A 23,516-nucleotide genomic window follows, 5' to 3' on the forward strand; every position below is an offset into this window, starting at 1 on the left:
AGCTGGTTCAAATGGCAGAAGAATTATGCGGGAAAGCATAACATTTAGATTCCATGGAGAACAGGGAGATTTTACAGGTGGTCTAATACGAAAAGTCCCTTTGAGAAGGGCTTTGGATAATTTGTGTGACATAATAATCAACCCTTCAAATCCAAAATGAAAATTAGAGATGGCAGCATGTTGAACACGGACTTTTGCTGCTACAGCTCCCTTACTGAAGATCACGGTCAAGAATTCTAGTGTAGAGGCCACAGGGGCTTGGTAAGGATTAATATTTTTTAGAGGCTAATATAGAAATGTTTTTCCATTTGCTAAGGTATAGCTTCCTTGTAGAGGATTTGTGAGAGGATAAGAGAATTTGCTTTGTCTCATTGGAGAGGTTATGGAACCTGGCTATGATGGGAACTGGAGCCGTGAAGCTGTCAGCTTCAGAGACTGCAGAGAGGGATGAAGTTCCCCCTACGAGTGCATCAAAAGGTCCGGAACTGGGTCCAGAATCCAGGGGTCCTCCAAAAGATGAAGACGAAGGAAGGGAAACCAAATCTGATGAGGCCAATGAGGAGCTATTAGAATGATAGCCCTTCCCAGGGCTTTTACTTTCTGTAATACCTTGGGTATCAATGGTAATTGTTGGGAATGCACAGAGGAGACAGGGGGCCAATCATGAACGAGTGCGTCCCTTGGGGCTTCTCCCAGAGGGGGAATCAGGGCAAAGTAGCTTCTGCATTTGGTATTCATGTGACTGGCAAAAAAGTCGCAACAAGGCTGGCCCCACCTGCGGAATATCCTGTCCGCTATTTCTATCTTCAGGGACCACTCGTGGGGCAACAAAATTGCTCTGCTCAGCTTGCCTGCTATCACATTGGATTTCCCCGGGATGTGCATTGCTAACAGAAAGTGCTGGGTGGATATAGCCCACTGCCATACTCTTAAGGCCTTGAGACAAAGGGGTAGGATCTGGTTCCTCCCTGTTTGTTCACGTACCAGACCACTGACATGTTGTCCATCTGAATCGCAATCTTACCCAGAGGAAGAGAGTCCCGGAAGTATTGCAACGCCAAAAATACTTCTCTCATCTCTAGGACATTGATATGCAGATGTGCCTCTTGATCGGTCCATGTGCCTTAGGCTGTCCTTGCCTGACAATGCCCCCACCCCCACCCTATCAGGGAAGTGTCCATTGTCATTGTGGCCGCTGGTGGGGGTAAGAAAAATGGAGGTCCTATTGTTAACATGAAGTGAGGTCAACCACCACTGAAGATCCTTTTTTGTAGGAATTTGTGATTATCATGTGAGACATGGGGAGCTCTTGGTAAGACCACTGAGTAAAAACAGCCATTGCAGTATCCGCATGTGCATATGACCCAGTGGTATGGCCAGAACTGCTACTGCTATCATTCCTAACAATTTCCGAACTTCTGATGCTGGTGCTTTGTTTTTGGATATTTGAATGTGGTCATGCTGATAAGACTTTTTCAACTGGAAGTCTTAGTGTGGTGTTGGTGGTGGTGGTGGTGGTGTCCAGTTCTGCACCGATAAAGACAATATGCTGCAATGATGACAAGGCAGATTTTTCTGAGTTTACTGTAATGCCCAGCTGGTTGCAGAGTGGATTCCCTGGCCTGAATGAGTTGATGCCTGGTGGTGGCGGTGAGGAGCCAATCATCTAGGTATGGAAACACCTGGAATCATATATGTCTCAGGTGAACCGTGACCACTGCCATGCATTTCGTGAACACACTGCGGGCTGTAGTGAGACCAAAGGGCAGGGCTTGAAACTGGTACTGATTGGCTCCCAGCCAGAAGCGAGATAACCCCTGGATGGCCTGGCCATTTTTATGTGGTAGTACGCATCTTGGAGATCTATCAAGCTCATCCACTTGTCTTTCCCTAAGAAGGGAAGTATTGACTGAAGCGTGACCATCCTGAAGCGTGACCATCTGAAACTTCTATTTCTTTACAGATTTGTTTAGTCTGCTAAGGTCCAATATAGGTCTCCAGTCCCCCGTCTTTTTTGGAACTAAAAAGAATCTTGAGTAAGTTCTGGATCCTGTCTGTCTGCTGGGACTGGCTGGATGACTCTTTCTTAGCAACATCTGGACCTCTATTGTTGCTTGTTCCCTGTAATTGGGTGGAACGTCCAGGATTTTTCTTGTCGGTGGAGTGGGTGTGGCGAATGGAATGAAGTATCTTCTGGAAATTATACTTTGTACCCAGTTCTCTTTTGTTATTTTGAGCCAGGCGTCTGGGTACAAAGATAAGCAACCCCCGACTGCCTCCAGAGCAGGACAGTTGGGCCTCCTTTCAGGAACGCTGGTAAGGCTTCCCAAAGAAATGACCTCTGTCACCCTGGTTTTGCGGACCCCTTCTGCCACAAGGGAGGTGTCTTCTCTTCCTGCCCCCTCTTCTGCCCCTGGAGGGGGGCTTACCACATGTGTCCTGAAAGGCCCCCCTGGGCTTTTCGGAACTACATTTTCCCTCCCCTTTGATCCTTGGGGTAGGGTCTGGTAGGGGTGGAAAAATGGACTCCGACATCAGATAGAGTCGTTCCCTCCTGCTCAGATCTGGTTAAAGTTTCCTTAACTTTGGGCCTGAAGAGGGATAAGCCATCAAAGGGGGTATTCACAAAGGATGACTTGATGGAACACAAGCGCACCAAGGAGTGTCTACTAAGAGCAACTCCTGTACCCACTGCCCTACTCATTCCATCAGCTGCATATGAAATGAGGCGCATGGACGACTTCACTATGGAGTTGAGAGTAGCAAGCTAGGAGGCAACTTTGTCTGTAGCTCCTGCAGCTATTGTACCCTGAAGAGCATCTCCCAGCTCTTTAAGGAGATCTCTTTGTAGTCTCGTAAAATGGGTTAAATAGTTAAGCGAACTGAATGCAAAAGTTGCTGAACTAAACATGCGCTTCCCATACCTATCCATGATCCATGATCCTGGAGTCTCTGTTAGGAGAATGAATAGGCGAGGACGTTTTAGACATTTCCTTTTTGGTGGCTGCCACTGCCACCACCATGGCATCAACTGACACACCTTTGGTCAAGAAAGATTTATCTTGGGGGGCAGATATGAACTTATTAAGCCTCCTAGGGACAGGCTCCATGGTGTCCAGAGACTCCCACACCCTTCATGAGGCCAGCTGCATTAACTCATCGAAAGGCAGACACACCCAAGAGGTAGAGGGCTGAGACCCAAAAGCCTTCAGGAGAACGGACTCGTCCTCAGTAGGGTTGGTGACTGCCAGTCACCCCTCTGCCTAAGGATTTTAAGTATCTCTGCAAATGAGATATCCTCAGAGGTGGACCGTGGGGACTCTTCTGATTCATCCAAGTCAGTATCAGATGTTAGTGACTCCTGAGGGGAGTCTAAATGTTTCCTCTTACACACACTCTTCCTGGGAATCTCATCAGTGGGAGCTTCTGGTGATGTCTCGGAAGTGCATGGGTCACCCAATGAGGCTTCCTGAGGCTCTGGGGTCTCTGAGCTTAGCTAGGATCTGTAAAGCAGAAGCAGACACAGGCGCTTTAGGGGATGAAGGGAGCCGGACCTGAAGTTGAGTATGTCTTGGTAGACACAACTCTCCTCATGGCTTTGAAGTCACCCCTGCTCCAATGCAAAGGGACCAACGGATCTGAGGAATCCGTCAATACCCCCGGCACCAGGACGGTGGGCTCCAAGCCCGAGGAAGGAGCAAAGCTCATCCGAGCCGAAGCCCCAAGAGGGAAAGTCAGAACCAACAAGTCAGTTCGACTATCCTCCCTGGACCCAACCAGAGAGTGTCGGCTCCTAGAGTCCTCAATTGGTGCAGAGGATGTCAGAGTGAACAGAGCCAAAGACACTGGAGCAGGCGTCGGCTCCAAAGGCTCCACAATCAGCAAGTCCAACTCCTCTGGCTCCGAAGGACTGGTATGGCTCAGAGGAAGAGATATAGCTGGTATAAGGGTCTTCTGCTCCGAAGCTGGCTGGGTCAGAACGGATAACAATTCTGCAAAGGCTGGTGCCTGTAGAAGCTCCTGCACCACCTGAGCCACATTCAAATCTGACAGGCTAAATGAAAACCGAGATGAATGGACCAATGGTACCGAATGAAGTAGCGGGAATTTTGGATACCGGTCCCAAAACCGGGGACTGGATCCGAAAAAAAAAAAAAAGACAGTCAGCTCCGAATCCTGTGGAGCTGATGTCACAGACTCTCTTGACTTTTTAGACTTTTTCGAATCCGCAGAAGTCTTGGCGGACTTTGAGGACTTACTAGATCCATCCTGGTCATTCAAAGCCTCCTAGAAAGGTTTCAACAACCCCCTGTCAATAAGCTTCCTCTTTCTCTCTTGGAGGACCCGAGAGGAAAATGAATGGCATATAGAACATGTTTCTTGTAAGTGCAAGGCACTTAAGCAGTAGACACAATTAACATTGCAGTCAGTAACAGACATTTTCTGCCCACATTTAGGGCATTTTTTAAACCCTGACTTAGGGTGTTTGTCCTTATCATCAGCCATGACAGAAATGGACACACCCTACAACAGCACAACAGCAAATATAAATTAGCCTTCTAATGAAAAACAGGCTAACTATAAGCACACAAACACAAGCCCTTTAAACTAAGGCTAACTACAGCTATTAATAAGCTTAATAAAAAAAGGCTAAATATATGCACTCAAGTCCTCAAATTAAGGCCAACAAGCACATACACACAAATTAACTAAGTAGATAATATTAATAAGCAAGTTAACTTGAGAATTATAAAATACTATGCTAAGAAAAAATGTGACAAAAAGGTAACTGAATAAACAATTTCTAGTCACTAAGTAATCACACAATACTATGCTAAGAAAAAATGTGATAAAAAGGTCACTGAATAAACAATTTCTACTCAGAAAATTTAAATAGGTCTGTGAAGAAAAACGAGGCTAAATATATAGGTATGAAAAAGCACACAAGGGAAGGAAACACTGCAGATAAAGCTTAAGAGTTTATCTAACCTAAATATCTAACTATTTTAGCAATAAATTTCCAGTAATTTTTAGAAATAGAAAAGTATTGAAGTTTTTACTGGCCTGAGCTAGCAAGAACCTCCGATCAGTTGCAGCGGCAAACTATATCTGGGGTAACTCAAGTTGCATCACGGGATAGGGACTTGGCCTCGAGCTACTTGAAATCCTCAAGCTTTATAGTAGGTGTTGACTTGGAGCCGAGGGATTGGCTCCAAAAGAATGAACGGCGAGATAGAACAACTTCACATCAAAGTTTTATACTTCCTGATTTGTTTGAACAAGAGTTCTGTAGAAAACAATTATATTCAGGTAGAACCTTGTCCTCTTAATGATTACTTAACTTCTGCTTTATCACTATTAAAATTCAAATAGCATTTTTTTTCTTTCACAGAGAGAGACCTCTTCTTTTTTTATTTTTCTAACATTATATATAACCTATAGACTTAGGAATTTATAGTGCTTTGCTATATCTCCAAAACAGATAATTGCTATAATTCCCACATCTGCATTATCCTCATGCAGCAATTTTATTATTCAGGCTTCTTGCATTACTTAGTATAATTTTCATCTTGCCTTCTCTGTAATCACAATTATTTTATATTAGAAAGTTATTATCAATACTTTTGAAAAATATTTCATATTTTTCTGTAGCATACAGTTCAAAATGTTAATAGCTATTTGGCTTAAATGATGTAGATCTCCAGCATCCCCCAGCAGTATTCCTCTTTTCCTAATCATATATTCTTAAATGTGTAAGTGATAATTATGTACTTCCAACATCTTTCATCTTATTTTACTATTGTTTTTAAGAGCACCTCATTGCAATGCAGTGGTGGGATAATATCCTTAAATGGCACCTTTGCCTGATATCTTGAGCAGAGTTCAATTAACAAATCAGTTTATTTTATGACATTTTCCAGCACTGTTCTGACAATGCAAATATTGCCTCTAAATTTATTTTGTATAGTAAATATTTTATTTCTGTTCACTAATCTGCATATGCATTTCTTATAGCTGACATCTTACAGCCACTTAGTACAGATACTACTACACTGTTTTTATCAGTTTTCTGTAGATAATTCCTAATATCTTTTAAAACCGAATCACTAATTATTAGAACTTCCCATTGTGCTACATTCTGTCATGACTTTGCAAATCCCTTCTCGGTATTCCCTTATCACTTTACTTCCTTCTAAACCCCCAAAAAACTAAACTGCTCATCTTTTCCCCCACCTGCAAATCCTCCTCACCATTCTTTACTATAAATTCCAACAATGGCACAGTTATATCCCCAGATACTCGCACAAAACTCCTGGGCATCACAGTCGATAACGCCCTAAAATATGATATCCATGTCAACAAAAAACTGTGCTCCCTATACAGGATCAAACCCTTCCTCACTCCTTTTGCAAGCACCACCATCGCTCGGTCCCACCTATCTACTCTCCTCTATGCCTCCCCTCCCTTCACTAACCTGAACCAAGCCACCCTTACCAAACTTGCTAGTTGTTACAACCATATTACTAGATTTGCTACAGGTGCTACCTTCTAGGACCCACCATTGTATCAACCTAATTCAACTAGGATGGCTGGAATGGCCCAGTCTTCTCCGATACAAACAACTTATAATAACCCACAAAATACTATAGCAACCCGAAAAAATAGACTAAATAAGATCATCAAACCATACAGCAACCTGAGGTCACTACACTCTGCTGACAAACTGCTGGTGCAACAACTAAGAGCATAAATGTGGCTGGAGACTCTCTATTCACCAACTCAGTAGGCAAAACTTGGAATATGCTACCTGCCGAACTTAGCCAACAATCCTCCTTAACTCAGTTCAAAAAAAGCCTCAAACTACACTTCCAGCAGCATTGGCAGTGTCCCTGCTTAAACCCAGATTAATCACCACATGTTGTTCCTGCAAACTCTCCCAAAGCATTTCAATCATATACTCTAATAAGTGTATGAATTCTTGAAGGGACTTAGGCCATAACGGTATGTATTATTGTCTGAAATTGAAGCCGCATGATTTTCACATTGTCTACTCTGTTTTATCTATGTAACATTACTGAAAACTGCATATTATACTTAGCACTAAATGTTTCTGTTGTTCCTAATGTATTTGTACTCTGCTTTCTGGAGCATTTCTCCCCGGCCTCCGCTGAAAATGGACACATATCCAGTCGGACTTTCCCAGTAAACAAATGTAAAATAAAATAAATAAAATATGCGTCCCTATCAGATTACCGAAGTTTCAAAACTTCAAACATCATGCAGCTGAGACCATATGATTAAAGTTTTGAAACTTTGAACATTTTGAATGGAGATCTCCGTACAGAGCGAAATGGGAAATTTACCATTTTTCTCACTGTAGTGCAATCTTGGAGTTGGTATATTTAATTAGCTGGTGTGTGTGTGTGTGTGTGTGTGTGTGTGGGGGTAAATAAATATTATTTATTTATTTTAGTTTCAAAATTTCAAAACTTTGATCATATGGTCTCAGCCGTATGATTTTTGAAGTTTTGAAAGTTTGGTAATCCAACAGGGACCCATAAATTAATACATATATATATATATATATATATATATTATTTTTCTTTTTTTTCTTTTTTTTTTGATAGATGCACACACACAGACTAGGTCAACCATCGTACAGGACAAAACACATTCCCTTCATGAATTCCACATCGTCTCAATTGTCTGCTTTTGATTTTCTTTCTTATTTCTACAACCTTCTCATCCTTTAGTCTAGCCAATTCCAAATGGTCTCTGCCACTTTTTATACATACTTTCATTCTACTTCAGAACAGTCACATCTAAGGACATCCAACCCTTAGCCACCCTGACCTCTGGGTACAGACAGCCTTCACCCATGATTCATTTATTTATTTTTTTTAAACAAGAAACATCTTTATTAAGCCATCATTTATGACACAGTCGATCATACATTTATACAAGTGAAAACAATCCACGTTGACACACTCCTAGTTGCAAGCATTTTACATCACAAACCATACTGACACACTCCCAGATGCAAACATTATACATCGCGTATAATTTACTCAATCATTTTCAGTTAAATATTACATAGCTCATTTAAGTCCTGCCTTCTTTTACACCTCATTCCTTCCATGTATTGTTCCCACAATTCCATTTCTTCCTATGTAGGTTGCTCCTACCCTTTTCTAAAGATCTCAATTCCAAGTTGTTTTATCTCTGTTATTATATTCACTACTTCTAGTATAGTTGGTTTAGATTTTGATTTCCATTTTCTAGTAATTGCATTTTCGGCAGCCACCATAATTAGACACATTAAGGTCTTACTATGTCTAGGCAATTCCAATTCTGTATCACAGCTCAGAAAAATCATCTCCCTCTTCACACTAATCTGCCCACCCAGAGTCTCTGACAGTGCATCCCACAGGGAATCCTTAAAGTCTGCCAACTCACCACACTCCCAGAAAATATGTTCCCAATTACCTTTCTCATCCCTGTCATACCTCCAACATTTGCGGTCTACCTGAGGAAAAAATTTCTGGAGACTACTTGGGGTATAAAAATATCTATGTAAACATTTCCAAACAAAAATCTTAAATCTTCTAGATTTTGTGGCATATTTGAGAGACATGCATACATCCTCCCATTGTTTCGTTGCAAACTGCTTGTCCAGTCTCTCTTCCCAATCCTTTCTAATCTCTTTTGACTGATTCTTATAGTAATCATGCAATATTTTATATGCCCTACTACTTATTCCTTTTTTAATGGCAGCATCTGTTCTAGATTCTACTAAAAGCTCTACCAGTGCTGTTATTTCATTTAGGACCCTCTGTTTTTTCTCTTTGCCTATACTTTGATATCAATCCTTGATAGGGAAGGCAATTTCTAACCTGCAGTCCAAATAAATTCTTAGTGTCTTCCCAATCTGTCATTACTGCATAGACAACATCATAACCATACTGTAACCTGTGCATTCCACTGAATATTACACCTAATATCTGAAAAGAAATGCCATTGAAAATTTCTTCTGAAGAAACCTAGTCCATCAGATTTCTGGCTCATTCCTAACTTCACTACGCTAGGAAAGATTTTGCAAAAATTACTTTATTGCAACACACTTAATGCATCAACCAATACCGCCTTCTCCCTCAAAAGCAGAGTGGCTTTTGGTCTGGTCACAGTACATCTACAGCTATCTGGACGTTCACTGACAACAGGAGCCCTTCTCAGTGAAATTCAACCCTTCATCTCTCCATCAAGCCCTCTGCAGAAAGGCCTGCCCCATGGATCTATTCTGGTACCTCTTCTATTTTCCTTCTTCTTTAACAAACTCTTTCTTGATTCACCTCTTCTTCCTCTCCTGCTTTATGCTAATGACTTGGTCTTATTCTGCTCCAACCATTCTCTCTCCCTCTCCCCTCCTGTCTTGTCTTAAACTTGTACTTCAGGTTGATTTTTTATGCCCTTACTCAATGGCTCACTGATAAACAATTATTGCTTAACTCCTCTAAAACAAAAACAATGCTTTTTTTCTAGGCAAAAGTTCACTTGAATCTCCAGACATCGACAAATCCTCAGTCACCTGAATATTGAAAATATCACTACATTCAAATACCTAGGGTTTGGCTGGACACCTTCTCCTGGCCTACACACACACACACACACACACACACACACACACACACACACACACACACACACACACACACACACACACACACACACAAACACAAACACAAACACATACACACAATCAACTCTTTACTGTTCTGAGCTAATAGGATCTCCCTTTTAGCTGGCTCAGCTAGAATACGGTCTCCCTCTGACTATCACAGCCAGCCCCTAAAATAAGTGTGTTCACCATTCATACCTTCTCAAATGCCATCTGTACATCCATCACTCCAGCCCCAAGAAATGACCACCACTGCAAAATCACTGAAAAAGCTAATTGGTTACCTGTGAAACACATTTGCTGATTTTCTACTCACATCTCAGCCATTTAAACTTACCAGTAATGAGACCTTGCTCCATTAGCCTCCAAACTGATCAGGGATACACAGACATATAACATTAGAAGTCTTACCTACTCTGGTCCTCTCCCCCTGGCTTCATTGCACAAATCATGCCTTCTCAGGCCTTCCTCCCAAATTGTAAAAATATCTTCCTTGTTCTCTTAAAGATCATTCCTTTTACCCCATTTCTGATCAGAACTAAAAGCACAACACAATACTCAATGAAAATGAAATTGCACTCTCACTTTCTCTCGTCATATAACTTAAACTGTTCCTACACTAGTTTCCTCAGCCCTGCTTGCTCTGACTTTACTTTTCACTGATTCTTTCAGCATGACCACTCTAATACCCATTCTGTACATAATGCATTTAAATATTAGGTTTTGTCAGTCACTCTGAATATAAATGTCATATGTTTATTTCTTTATCTCCTCAAGCCAACTCTGGTATTCACTTCATATAGAATGCATGAATATACTGCACTTTGTCATTCACTCTGCATACAGTGTCATGTATCTATTGTGTTTACCCCCTCGGCTGAGACTGAAACAGGCCCAGTGGGATTAGTGCCCTACACCAGTTAATTAATTCAAAACAAAATCAAATCTATTTGCATTTATTGTTTGTATTTGTGCTTGTTTTTTCTATAGCAAGTAGAGCAGACACTCACTCACTCAATCACTCACTCATTCATATTGACATTTTCAGACTTATCCCAAGATAGATGCATCATAATGCAATACTAGCACAACATAATAGCGTCACTGAAGAAGATAAGCTCATACTATACAAGTTACATGAAAACATAATACAGTTGAAACAACTTTAATTTTGTCATTTGTGGAACACAGACTGGAGTATACATTTATGAATCTCTTATACTTGCAGGGTTGGACGTATAAGTTGAGAAAATCCATTAAGTACAAAAAAATAATATATGAAGTGAAAATATGCAGGTTTTAAATTCAGGTTAGCTACACAAAAAGGAGAAAAAAAAAACACATTTCTCTTTTAGGAGTAACAGGGCTAATTCTGAAGTGAGTAGAAAGGTTTCCATCTATATATACGAGTTATTAGGTTGAATTATGGACTAGAGAATGAGCAGAGTGGTTATTGGGGTAGTCTGCTGGAACCGTTTGCATTTTGGTACATTCCATTATATGTTCTTTAATTACTTTTGAAAACCTGGTAGGATTTACTACTTTTCAGGTACATAAAAAATTATTCCCAAAATTTGGAGGCTGTGACAAAGAAGCTATAGGCACCGCAGGCAAGTTGGTTGGGTCATACCCAAAGAGATGAGACACTTGGTAAGTGACCTGAGGTTGCAGAGGAACTGCCAGAATGAGTCTCTGTGTGAAATGGAAGTGATTCAAGATAACTTGCTGTTCCCAAGAGGATCAGATTCTATAGCATTATTATAATCCAGTGGGAGCACAGTGAGAAACGTTTCGCATAAAAAAGCAATGAATTTATCAGTGACTCATGCACTGTAAGAAACTTCATACTTTAGGGTGAGGAAGTGGATCTAAAAAAGAGGCATCTACTGGACTACATGTTATCCATTAGATTTACATGAATCCATGCTTTATTAAAGTGGTAAATACTCTAATGTGAAAAGCAATTCAATTATTGTTTTAAGTTCATAAAGTATAAGTTTTAGTACAAATGTAATGATATATTGCTAAATAAGCATTTTTCTTTCCATTTCTTTTTGATATGCATGTGTATGTTTCTTAGCGATTTTGGTACTTTTCCGTTATCAGGGCAACCCTGTTAATGAGTGGTTTTGCGGTTTCTGTAATCAGCCCAACATTGGAAAACAGCATTTTTTTTTGACAATAAGAATTATACACTTATTTTACTTCAGCAAATCTTTATCAGATCACATTCGCTTATTCAGCCCAACATCAGAAAACATTTTTTTGTTTTTGACAATAAGAATTATAGACTTAGTTTATGTATATCACTTCAGTCGCTTATTCTGCCATTGTCTTGTCTTAATAGTGTTAATATTTTAAAAGTGTCCATGATTTTCTTTGGATTTGTCCCTGATTCTTTTGAAATGTGTCCCTGATTGACTGAGAAACATGCCCTGGGATGACAGTGTTTTTAAATGTTATGACAGCAGCACGCATACATATGACTAAGCTTCTGCATTAACACTTCATGCTAAGTGAGAAATAACTTACATACAGTAAGTATACTATAACTGCAGAGATTAATACACATATGACACGGTTAAATGTTGCTCCTATACACTTATAAAGTTGCCAGAATGACAGAGTTTGCATTAGTATGCATTTGCTGAAGGATATGACATCTACAAACAAACAGTCACTGTTTTGTAACTGTAGTATTCAATTAAGTGCCACAAATGTTATTAGGAACAGACCAATATATAAGGCCAAAAGTGGACATTCTGTATTTCTAGGCAGTTGGGATGTATGCGTAAAACAAACAACCCCCCCCGCCCCCAAAAAAAAAAAACTAACTAAAAATCATCAGAATGTACACTGCTCGGTGAAATCCTACTGCTAATATGTTGATTTCTTTGTAACGTTTGAAAGAACTTCTGCCTAAAAAGGGGGTAGAAAATGAACTATTCCATGGAAAAGTACGCAGACTATGATTAATACATAAACATCGTTAGTTTTCATTATTAATCTGTCATTTCCCAGGGAAGCTTATGTCTTCGAGAAGTTTGTTCTTTAACAGTAACAAAAAGTGGAGCATGTATTTCTGAAGAGAAATGCAGTTCAGCTTTTTCCCACCTTTAGTAACAGCATTATCTGATAACGGAAAAGTACCGTGATTTTAAAATCAGATGCATTTCTTATGACTGACCATGACAAATTCTAATATCACTTTACTTACCCACTGTGTCACACGCTGTTTGAGGTACAAAAATATAAGCAGAGAGAACTCCATGCAGTTTGATATATGCAGACACTCCAAAGCTGAAAGACACTCTGATGGATGCTGAAGATTCCTTGACAATTTCAATTTCATCTGCCAGAAATAAACAGATGAAATTAGCTGTGATTTAAAGCTGATGTTCAGCTTAATGTCATTCCAGATGCTAACTCATACACCTTAATAATACATGCTATTAAAGGCTGAACATTCAAATTATCAGTTACCTATAATGTTACCCTGCCTTAGTCATGGACTTTGTAACCTTTTCACAAGCCATCACTCTTTACTGTCATAAGAATATGCAGTTCATACCAATTTTTTCTGTTATTTTTTTGCCCCCATTCATTTCCTCATACTGGGGTGTTACCCACCAACTACATCACAATAAGAGTAATTTTGGTGTCCAATACATAGAGATGACCATGACAGTATTTTGCATCATTAATGGCATCATGGTTATGAGTACATTTGTCATGGCTGTAACCCCACCCACACACTGAGGGGATGAAGTACCCATGTCACTATGGCTCACAATGCCTTTCTCTTGTGAGCGTATGCTGCTGTATATTCACTATAAGGGATTCTGACAGGCAGTAATTTGTGAGCTTAATACCAGTCCCCATGACATACATTTTTGTTACTACCCCTCCTCTGAGTGATTGTGACAGTATGTGTCCTACTATCGAGTATGTAATTTAACACAGGTTGCTTGGGCTGTACTCAGAATTTTATCCCTCTACTCCACCAGAGATGGCCTGTCCATACTATTTTACTGCCATTTAGATATACAGATTGTTGTTACCTGTTAAATAAAACATACTATGTTTGCAAAATAAGTTACAGTATAGCAAGGTTACGTGTTTTTGAATAAAAATGCAATGTGCTAACTGACTCATGTTGTTGTTGTTGTTGCGTCTTTCGGCTTTTCCCAGTTATGGGTCGCCACAGCGGAACTCCGGTCTGCTAATGATTGGCAGTAGATTTTTTTACGTGCCGAGTTGCCAGCTCTGACGCACAACCTTCAACGAAGGTACGCCCATTCACGCATGTCTCCACACAGAAGACGCTTTAGCTGAGAATCGAACAGGACAACGTCTTACTGACTTCAGTAATTTATGCAAATGAAATTTATTCATTTCAGCATTTATGAAAATATTCTTAAGAAAGCATTATTTCTGGACCTAAAGCAACAATTTGGTTAACAGCATGAGTATGAACATGCTAGTCATAAAACAAAAATGGTACTGTAATGATAGAATACTGCAATAAATTACATTATTGTGGTTTAAAAATTATCAATTTTATATTGTGAAAACATGCAGCTATCCTTAGAATAATCTTTTACATTTGTGAATGCTACATAGCTTTGCCATGTATTTCAAACTTAAGAATGGTGAGCATTTTACATTAGAAAATTCTACTTTACAATAATCTTGAGTTAAGTTATTGATATGGTAATTTAAAGTTGGTCTGAGCTCAAAAGTTCTTTTTGAAAGTAAAAAGACACATGACTGCTATCACTGTGCCACGTGTTGAATGTGCCTATATTAGAACATTGAAGTTTCACAACTTCAAATGTCCTAATATTGACCTCTATTCAGCAAATGCTGAAAATAGCGAAGCTGCAGAACACCGAATTTCTTCCTAGGGAAGGAATTTGGTTGGTTGTTTCTGCGGCTTCGCTATTTTCAGCACTGCGGTGGAAAGTTACAGGTTGGGATCAGGTAAGTGTGCAATTGTGTGGATGTGAGGGTTAAGGCGCGGGGTAGGTGAGTTAGGGTTAGGGCACAGGTCAGGTAAGTTTGTGATTGTGTGGACGTGAGGGTTAGGGCAGGGTAGGTGAGTTAGGGTTAGGGTACGGGTGAGGTGAGTGTGTGATAGTGACGGACCTTAGGGTTAGGGTTTGGCTTAAGGTAAGTGGATAGCTAGTGGTGTATGTACAGTTTAGTGAAGGGTTAGATGTAGAATTTTAGGTGCATGTGTGTGGATTGCTGTTTGTTTGATGTGCTTGTGTTGTGTGTATGTGTGTCGGAACAGGGAATATTTTCCCTTGGAAAAAATTCACTGTTCTGCATGTTCGATATTGTCAGCGTTCGCTGAATAGGGGTCGATATTAAAATATTCGACGTTTTAAAAAGTCGATGTTCTAATATAGACCTGTTTTGAACATCAGTTCACCAATTCAGAATCAATAGCAGACAAGTATTTTTGTCTCCTTATATCGGTTATATGCTCATCAGAAATAAAAAAAACAAATACCAAACGTTGTTTGCATACTTTTTATTTGCAGTGAATGAAAAAAAGACAATTTAGTATGACACTGAAATGAATAAATACTTCAAATGTCAAATTTCCAACAGACTCTAGAGAAATATTTTACATGGTTTTCCAAACTCGCTGATTTAAATAAAATCTTACTCTGTCAGGGCTGGTAATGATATAGTTAAAACTAGTATACCAACCTCAGCCTTTACAAGGAAGTAGCAATCAGCCTGGGTTTCACCATCTTGAAGCCTACTACTTTGTGTACTTGCTGAGAACTAAGATAGGCATACATTAGTTTAGCTGACTGACTCTTGATGACATATGACTGCAAGCTAGGAGCAGTCACTGAATCCCCAAATGATTTTGTCATCCTGCAGGAAGGTTTGTCCCAAATGAATAACTGATGTCAAAATCATGGACTGATATTATATGCCAAAAAATGCATTACCATATCCATTGGGAAGTCATCTACCCCAGGGAACTACCACACTGACAACATGCCCCTAAGAGTTGACCCAGTTGTTCAGGATTTGGGAAAGTGACCTAACTTTCGACCAACATGTACCCACTGTTGTAAGAAAATCCTTCTATATTGACAACTTATAAACAAGGGAACTGTGTCTAGATCTACGGATGTCATTGCCCCCCTTTACGCAGCCCTCATTAGACCTAGAGAGTGTAATGTTCTCTTTGGCATGTATCTGTCCATATACACTTAGCAACTGAAATGCCAGTAGATACCCTACTAAAAAGATATAAGGCCTAAACAATACATTCTATATGGACCAACTCAAAGCCCTGTCACTATGCTCAGTATTCTACAGACTGCTAAGAGATAACCTGTATCTGGCATATAAGGCATCCTCAGACCAAATATTGATGGATTTAATGCACATCAGCAAGTCCAATGGCATCATACATACTCAGGTCTATGGATCTAAACCTCTTCTGCAACATCAACAAAATGGTTTGGAGGGATGGCTATACCTAGTAGAACATACTGCTGCTCGGGAACAGACTCCGCATTCACATTAAACAAAGTTCATCCCGGACCATATTGAAGCGCAACTTGGATCAATAGATGGGAAAAGACCAAATTTATTCCAGAACTGCCTGTTGTGGAATGGACTGGAATGGACAGAGACCGCTCCTAAATGCTTTATCCCATGCATGGGTCCCCTCACATTATCTATGGTATTATCCCAGTTATTCTCATTAGGGGTAATAAAGAAGTTACATACTTCCCATAACGTTCCATCTGTGTTGTCTGGGTTCGGATCCAAACCTCATATCCGACTCAGATGTTACTATAGCTCGTAGCCAACTGAAACTCTCAAGCTCCTCCCTACACACAATGCACTATCCCCTACATACCTCAGCTCTTGTTTGCTAGCGGACATAAACACTAAATATTATAACATTCCTAACAAAGGAAACCAGTATCTGGAGTTCCATACAAGACACAGTGATGTCTTAGCATCTCATTCTTCCAGAAGTCCATGATAACAAAGGTTGGGGGCTGAGGAAGAATGAAAATGGACAACACAGATGGAATGTTATAGTGAGCACATAACTTTTTTATCTGATGATGTCAATTTTCATTAATTCCTCAATAACCGGGACACAGTCCCCAGCTACCTGATATCACAGGTGGACTCTAAAGGATGTTCCTGAGCACAGTTGAGCCAAAGGCTGCTCTTCCCTTTGAGACCAGATCCCATTTGTAATGAGTAATAAAAGTATGAGGATTAGACCTAGTATGAGCTGCACATATATCATCCATGAAGTGGTTGGATAAAAATGCTGCCGTAGACGTTGTTGAGTGAGTTCTTAAAGGTTTCGGTAACAAAATTCCCAATTTACTATAGACAAAGGCTGTGCAGTCCTTAATCAACCTTGACAATGTAACCTTCATAATAGAGTTGCCCAATATGTAATCTGCAAAGGATATAAATAATTGATCAGATTTTCTAATGTCTTTTGTCTTTCATTCTGTGTAAGTAGAAACGCAACTGTCTATGAACATCAAACAAATGTAACATATATTCACCTTTGTTTTCGAATTTAGGAAAGAAAATGGGCAACTTGATAGACTGACTGATACTGAATTCTGACACCACCTTAGGAAGGAAGGATTGGTTCTTAAAAACACTCTATCCTTATGGAAAATCAAGTAAGGAGGTTTTAGAGGATAACACTTGGAGCTCGGAAATTCTCCTAGCTGAAATGGTAGCCACTAAAGAGATCCTCTTCCAAATGAGAAATTTAAGATCACATTTTCCTGATGGTTCAAAGAGGGAATGGATTAAGGCCTGCAATGAAAGATTCAAATCCCATGGAGGAGGTGGATCTTTTTTAAGGAGGTCGAAATAGCACCTTTTAGGAATGCCTTGCATATCTTAGTAGAGGCTAGAGAATAGCTCTCAACTCCTACAAGAAAAGTTACAGATTGCTACCAATTGAACCTTAATGGCAGAAGAGCTAGCTCCCGCATTAAATTATTTTGCCAAAACCTCTACTACACTTTGTGTAAGGGTTGTAAAGGGATCAATATGTTTTTGATGTGCCCAATAAACAAACCTCTTTCACTTGCTCTTGTAGATTTTCCTAGTGGAAGCGTTATAGGAAGATAAAAGCATAGGTTTTCTGGCTATTAAGAAAAGTGGAGAAACCACACTGTTAGCTTGAGGTTTGAGATGTCCGGATGAATCATGCCTGCTGGCTGAGACACTATGTCTGAAACTGAATCCAGAATCCAAGGTGGATAAAGATGATGAGGCCAAAGGAAGGGGAAGCAAACTTGTCGAGGCCAATAAGGTGCAATGAGGATGACTTTGCTCTTCAACCTTGCAGGTTTCTGTAGGAATTTGGGAATCAGAGGGGTTGGTGGATAAGCATAGAGAAGACTGGAAGACCAATCATGGAGCAGAGACTCCCTCAGTTATTCCCCCATTGGGGGGATTAGGACAAAGAAGCTGCTTGCACTAGTTTAAGGGAAATGCAAAAAGATCACAGCAAGGCTGGCCCCATTGATGAAAAATTGCCTCTATCACTGTTTTGTTGAGAGGCTACTCATGAGGTGGTAGAAGAATGGACCTGCTCAATTTGTCTGCTATGAATTTGGACTTCCCCAGAATGTGCTCACCCATTGCCACACTCTGAGGGTTTCTTGACACGGGGGATAAGATCTGGTTCCTCCTTGATTGTTGATGTACCAAACTACTAACATATTGTCTGTTTGGATCGCAACTGTCCCCAGAGGTAGCACATCCTGAAATGCTTGCAAAGCTAAAAGCACTGCTCTCATCTCCAGGACATTTATATGCAAACTGACCCCTTCGGGGGACCACGTGTCTTGGACTCTTTTCCCCATGCATCTGTGGTGGTCACTATAGATTTGGGTTCAAGGAGAATGAACAGCCAACCATGTAAAAGCTGATATGACCTTATCCACCAACAAACGTACTTCTTGCATGTTTGTGTGATCCTTATTTTAGCGGACATCCTTTGATAAAGACTTGACCATTGGGATGCTAGCATCCAGTGAAGAACTCTCATACGATATCTTGCCAGGGGAGCAGGAATTATGGCTGCTGACATTGACGCCAATGCTTAAAAAATTAATCGGGCTGAAATGTTGGTGTTGTGAATAATATTTGCGATGTGGAGTCTTAATGTTTGCACTCTGTTTAGGGGAAGTGAAGCTATCACAGATACTGTATTTAAATTTGCTGCTATGAATTCCAATCTTTGAGATGGATGCAACTGAGATTCATTGTAGTTCATTGCGATTCCCATAAGGGAGCAAGTTTGGAGTACCTGGTCTCTCGCTAATATGAGTAGATGCCTGGTTGCAGCAGTAATGAGCCAGTTGTCTACATATGTAAACACCCATAATCCTTGTAGTCTCAAGTGAGCTGCCACCACTGCCATGCATTTGGTGAACACCCTAGGGGATCTAGTGGGGCCAGAACACAGGGCTTGGAGCTGGTAGTGATTGGCTCCCAGCCAGAAGTGAAAAAACCTTATAGACTGCCTGTTCATTTTTTATATGTTGTAGTATACATCTTGAAGGTCTATTGAGCATATCTAATAGTCCTTGCCTAGAAACAGCAGGATGGACTAAAGCATGACCATCCAAAACATAGTGTGTTGAACCAACTTGTTCATGTTGCTGAGATCCAGTAATGGTCTCCAGTCCTTTGTTTTCTTTGGCACTAAAAAAGAATTTTGAGTAAGCTCAGGATCCTTTTGGGTTTGGTGGTACTTCTTGTATGACTCTCTTTTTCTAGCAGCTTTTGTATTTCCAGTGCTGCTGTTTTCCTCTGATTGGGTGAAACATCGGGAAACTTTTGTGAGAATGGAGGTGGAAGGGAAAAGGGAAGTATATAACCTCTGGAAATAATCCTATGCACCCAAGTGCCTTTTGTGACATCTAGCCAGGCTCTCGGAGCAGGGATTAATGACCCCCAATTGCCTCCACAGGGCAACAGCCCAGTCTACTTTTAGGAGCACTGGTAGGGCCTGTCAGAGAAGGTGTCTCTAGACCCCTGGTTTTGCAGACCACCTCTGCCACATGGGGGTCGTTTTTCATTAGTGTCTCCCCTCTGCCTCTGGGGGAACCATCTCCACACGAATCTTAGGAAGGACACTGAGATTTTTTGAACCACATTTTTTCCCCTCGATGGTTCAGAGAAAAGGTCCTTTGCGGGGTCAAAAAACGTATTCCTACAGCAGAGAGAGTCTTTCCACCTTTTCACACCTGGAGTGTGTGTCCTTCATTTTGGGGCCGAACAAAGATCTGTCAAAGGGAAAACTGATGAAAGAAGACTTGAAGCGTTCCACAAAATCACACACAAGTGCATCCAGGCATGTCTCCTTATTGAGATGCCTGAATCCACTACACTTGACGTACCCTCAACTGCATGAGAGATGAGCCTCATAGACGAATTTGAGATCAGCTGAAGGGTTACCAACTGTGAGGCTACCAAAGCTTGAGCCTCTGCAGTAGCGGTCCCTGAAAGAGTATCTGACAATTCTTTAAACAAATCCCTTTATAACTTTGTGAAATGTGCCAAGTAATTCAGTGACCTAAGAGCAAAAGTCGCTGAAGCATAGACACACTTCCTGAACCTGTCCAAATCCCTGGACTCTCTATTAGGGGTATGGACAGTGGAACTTTGTTCTGCAAGTTCCTTGTTCATCGCCGCTGCCATGACCATGGCATCTACTGGTACTCCCTTGCCCCAGTGTTACCTTCCTGTTGGAGCTGCCAGAATTCAGTCTGGTCTTTTTGGGATAGGTTTACCAATTCAGGTTCCTTCCACACCTGCTTAGAGATAAAATCAATGAGCTCATCAGTGGGTGGAGTTTCACAGAAAGTAAATGGGTCAGATGTAAATGCGTCCAGAAACACTGATTCTTCTAGGGAAGGATTTTGAGAGGATCATTCACCCCATTGCTTGAAGGTTATCAGAATGTCTCCAAATGAGATGTCTTCAGGTGAGGATCTAGGAGATCTTTCTCTTTCGTTGAAATCTGTGTCTTCCGTGATAGATTCCCAGTGCCTCCTTTTGCACTTCCTCTTCTGGGGTACTTCTCAGTGGGATGTTCCGGGGAAGTTGTGGTAGAGAGGATATTAACCTGCTGAGTAGCCTAGAAATAGACAGGCTGTCCCTGTGGAGTCTAATGTTGTGGCTCTTGGCAGAGATGCACAAGGGACACTGACTGAGATCCAAGGGGGGGGGGGGGAGACCATCTGTCCTGTAGAAGCAGTGAAAACTCTCTGAACTAACTTGAAGGCAGACCTTCTAGGGGAGAAGGAAGCTGATGGAGCAGAGAAGCCATGCTTCTGTTCCATCAGCTACATCTGCCCCAAAGACAATCTACCTGAGGCTGATGTCCAGAGCTGAGGGTCAGAGGATGGCTCTCAACACTGTGAAGTCAACTCGAACACCTAGGATCTGGCCCGGAAGCTTCAGCTCTGGGAGCCACTTGGCTCCGAACTCATCAGAGCCAGGAATTCAGAGAAACCTTCAGATCAGAGGACACCAGTACTCTCAGATCCGACTCAGATGTTCTCTGCAAACTCAGATCCAAGGACTTCAAAATGAAGTGTCAGACCAGAGAAGGAGCTGGTACTGGAGAAGTAGATCTGGCTAAGGCTTCCTGACCCAAGGGGGTTGGAGCTGGGAAAACTCCCATCTTTATCTGCACCAAGAGAAACTTTGTCATCATTCTATCCATGTCAGCTTCAGTGAGAGTCCTGGAAGAATAACATGAAGCAATAGATGGAAACTTGGACTATCAATCAAGGAATGGAGACTTGGACTGTCATCACTCAAAGAATGGAGACCGGACCCTAGAAAGGATTGTATCTATAGTCAGGGAGTATCGGACCTGTGGAGGGACCTCTGGAGCTAAAGTACTCTGATCCAAAGACACTTTAGAAGATGCTACCTTGGAGCTGCACGGCTTCAGATCCAAATTAGATTTTTAAGTGGAGGCTCCATTGATGATGGTGTTAAAGGACTCAACTTTTTCGGGGACTTTCTTGGAGAGTCTTGGAAACTACTTTAAGGGGATGAGCCCCAGATATGGCTTCTGAAAAATAAGTAGGCAAAAGATCCTTTAAGATTAATTTGTTTTTCCAGTACGCTGCAGCCTGAAGATTAAAACTTTGACAAATGTCTCGCTGTACATTAAGGTGTTCTGAGCCTAAGTAGTAGATGCAGAGGAAGTGTGCATCAGAATAAGGCAGCTTATGACCTCGTTTTTTATTCCATTTTTTTTAAAGCCTTTCTCAGACTTCATGAAAAATCTCAGACAGTAAAAAGGAGAGAAAGAGAGAGAGTTTTTTTTTTTTTTTTTTTTAAAGGGCAAGGAGGAAGAAAAAGGGGAAGAATGGTAACCCAGTACTAACAATGGTACTTAAGAATGCACCACCATGTAAAAGGAAAAATTACAAGTAAAAAAGATTATTAAAACTTTTTGAAAATAATACCAGCAGTGGTAAAAGAGAAATGCAAGAAGTCTACACTAAAATAGAATAAAATTGAATACAACAGAAGGAAATTATTATAAAAGCAATTAACTTCTAAATATGTTCGAGAGCAAGGCTGACCACTTCCTTACATAAAAGTGGCAAACAAGATCTGAGGTATGTAATGGATGATGCATTATGAGTAGGGACGTACTTGAGAGTTTCAGTTGGCCACAAGCTATACTAATGGCTGAGTTGGATCCTGGGGTCAGATCGAACACAGTGGTTGAGGAATGAATGAAAATTGACATCAGATATAGAATTATCAGCCATGAGATGGCTTAGGTTAATCTAACACCAAATGGGATAGGTTAAATGAAACATAAAAAGGGGAACTGGTTAGACTTAAATTGCTCTGCAAGGGCAGCTAGCACAGTACTTTACCTATGAGCCTATATATTCAGTAACTATTAATTTCTCCAGGTTGTTTTGCTTGGTGTTAGCCCAGACCACAATGCAACAGTTTTCATGACTGTATCAGATAATTGGTCTGCCAGCTGTTGCATTTTATGTCATGAACGTGTCTGTGGGACACAGGAATAAAGCATTTTTCCCATAATTAGAATTCATTTTATAATTTATACTTTGGGTCAGCTAAATAATATGTTTATACTTTTTTAGTGTAAAACAAAAAAGGAAGAACTTCAGGATAATGTGTAGTACTCCAAAGGAAGGAGACAAAAAGCAGGTATTTCATACAGTTTAAAGCCCACCTATAGATAAATAAAAAAAATCAATATTTTAAATGTGAGAAGCAATGTCATAAAATAGTCTAAGTTCTGGAATTGTGACAGAAATAGCATCCTGTGGATTCAGAAGGAACCTCAGCAGTGGAAGTAAGAACTGTTTTGCATGATGAGGGGATTTGCAATTCAGAGACATGTTAGCTGCATTGAGGAAAGACCTCACTGCCAATTAATTTGCATGTCTGAATTGTCCTTAAATACTGCTAATACTAAAAAGCGTCTTGATATGGTAGTGAATACTGGAGGCCCATGCATCATGTTAGCAGAGGCACCCCCTCATCTAATTTCCCAGACACATACACATGTTCAACCACACATACACACACACACACACCACACTCCCCACCCAATCACACTCATGGAAACAGCCCCACCCCAACCAATCACACTCAAGGATGGACATACATACATATACACATACATATCAAAGAAAAGAAATTACAGTGGTTCATGCAAATGTGAAAGAAAGTAGATGACGATTTAATGAAGATGATTCGTGAAAGACAGGAAGAACACAAGAGGAAATGA

At 40.6% G+C, this 23,516-nt stretch overlaps 1 protein-coding gene across 1 annotated transcript in view; it reads right to left on the reverse strand.

Moving 5' to 3' along the window:
* LOC122791455 (mucin-6-like) overlaps positions 1–23,516 on the reverse strand; it is a 1,068,266-nt gene that overhangs the window by 528,797 nt on the left and 515,953 nt on the right. The window contains exon 13 of the mRNA XM_044059200.1: positions 12,894–13,028. Within this exon, the coding sequence (XP_043915135.1) occupies positions 12,894–13,028 (135 nt within the window). The remainder of the gene's footprint in view (positions 1–12,893; positions 13,029–23,516) is intronic.

The sequence above is a fragment of the Protopterus annectens genome, chromosome 17.part0 (genome assembly GCF_019279795.1).
Source record: "Protopterus annectens isolate FY-2018-M chromosome 17.part0, PAN1.0, whole genome shotgun sequence".
In the NCBI taxonomy this organism is placed as follows: Eukaryota; Metazoa; Chordata; order Ceratodontiformes; family Protopteridae; genus Protopterus; species Protopterus annectens.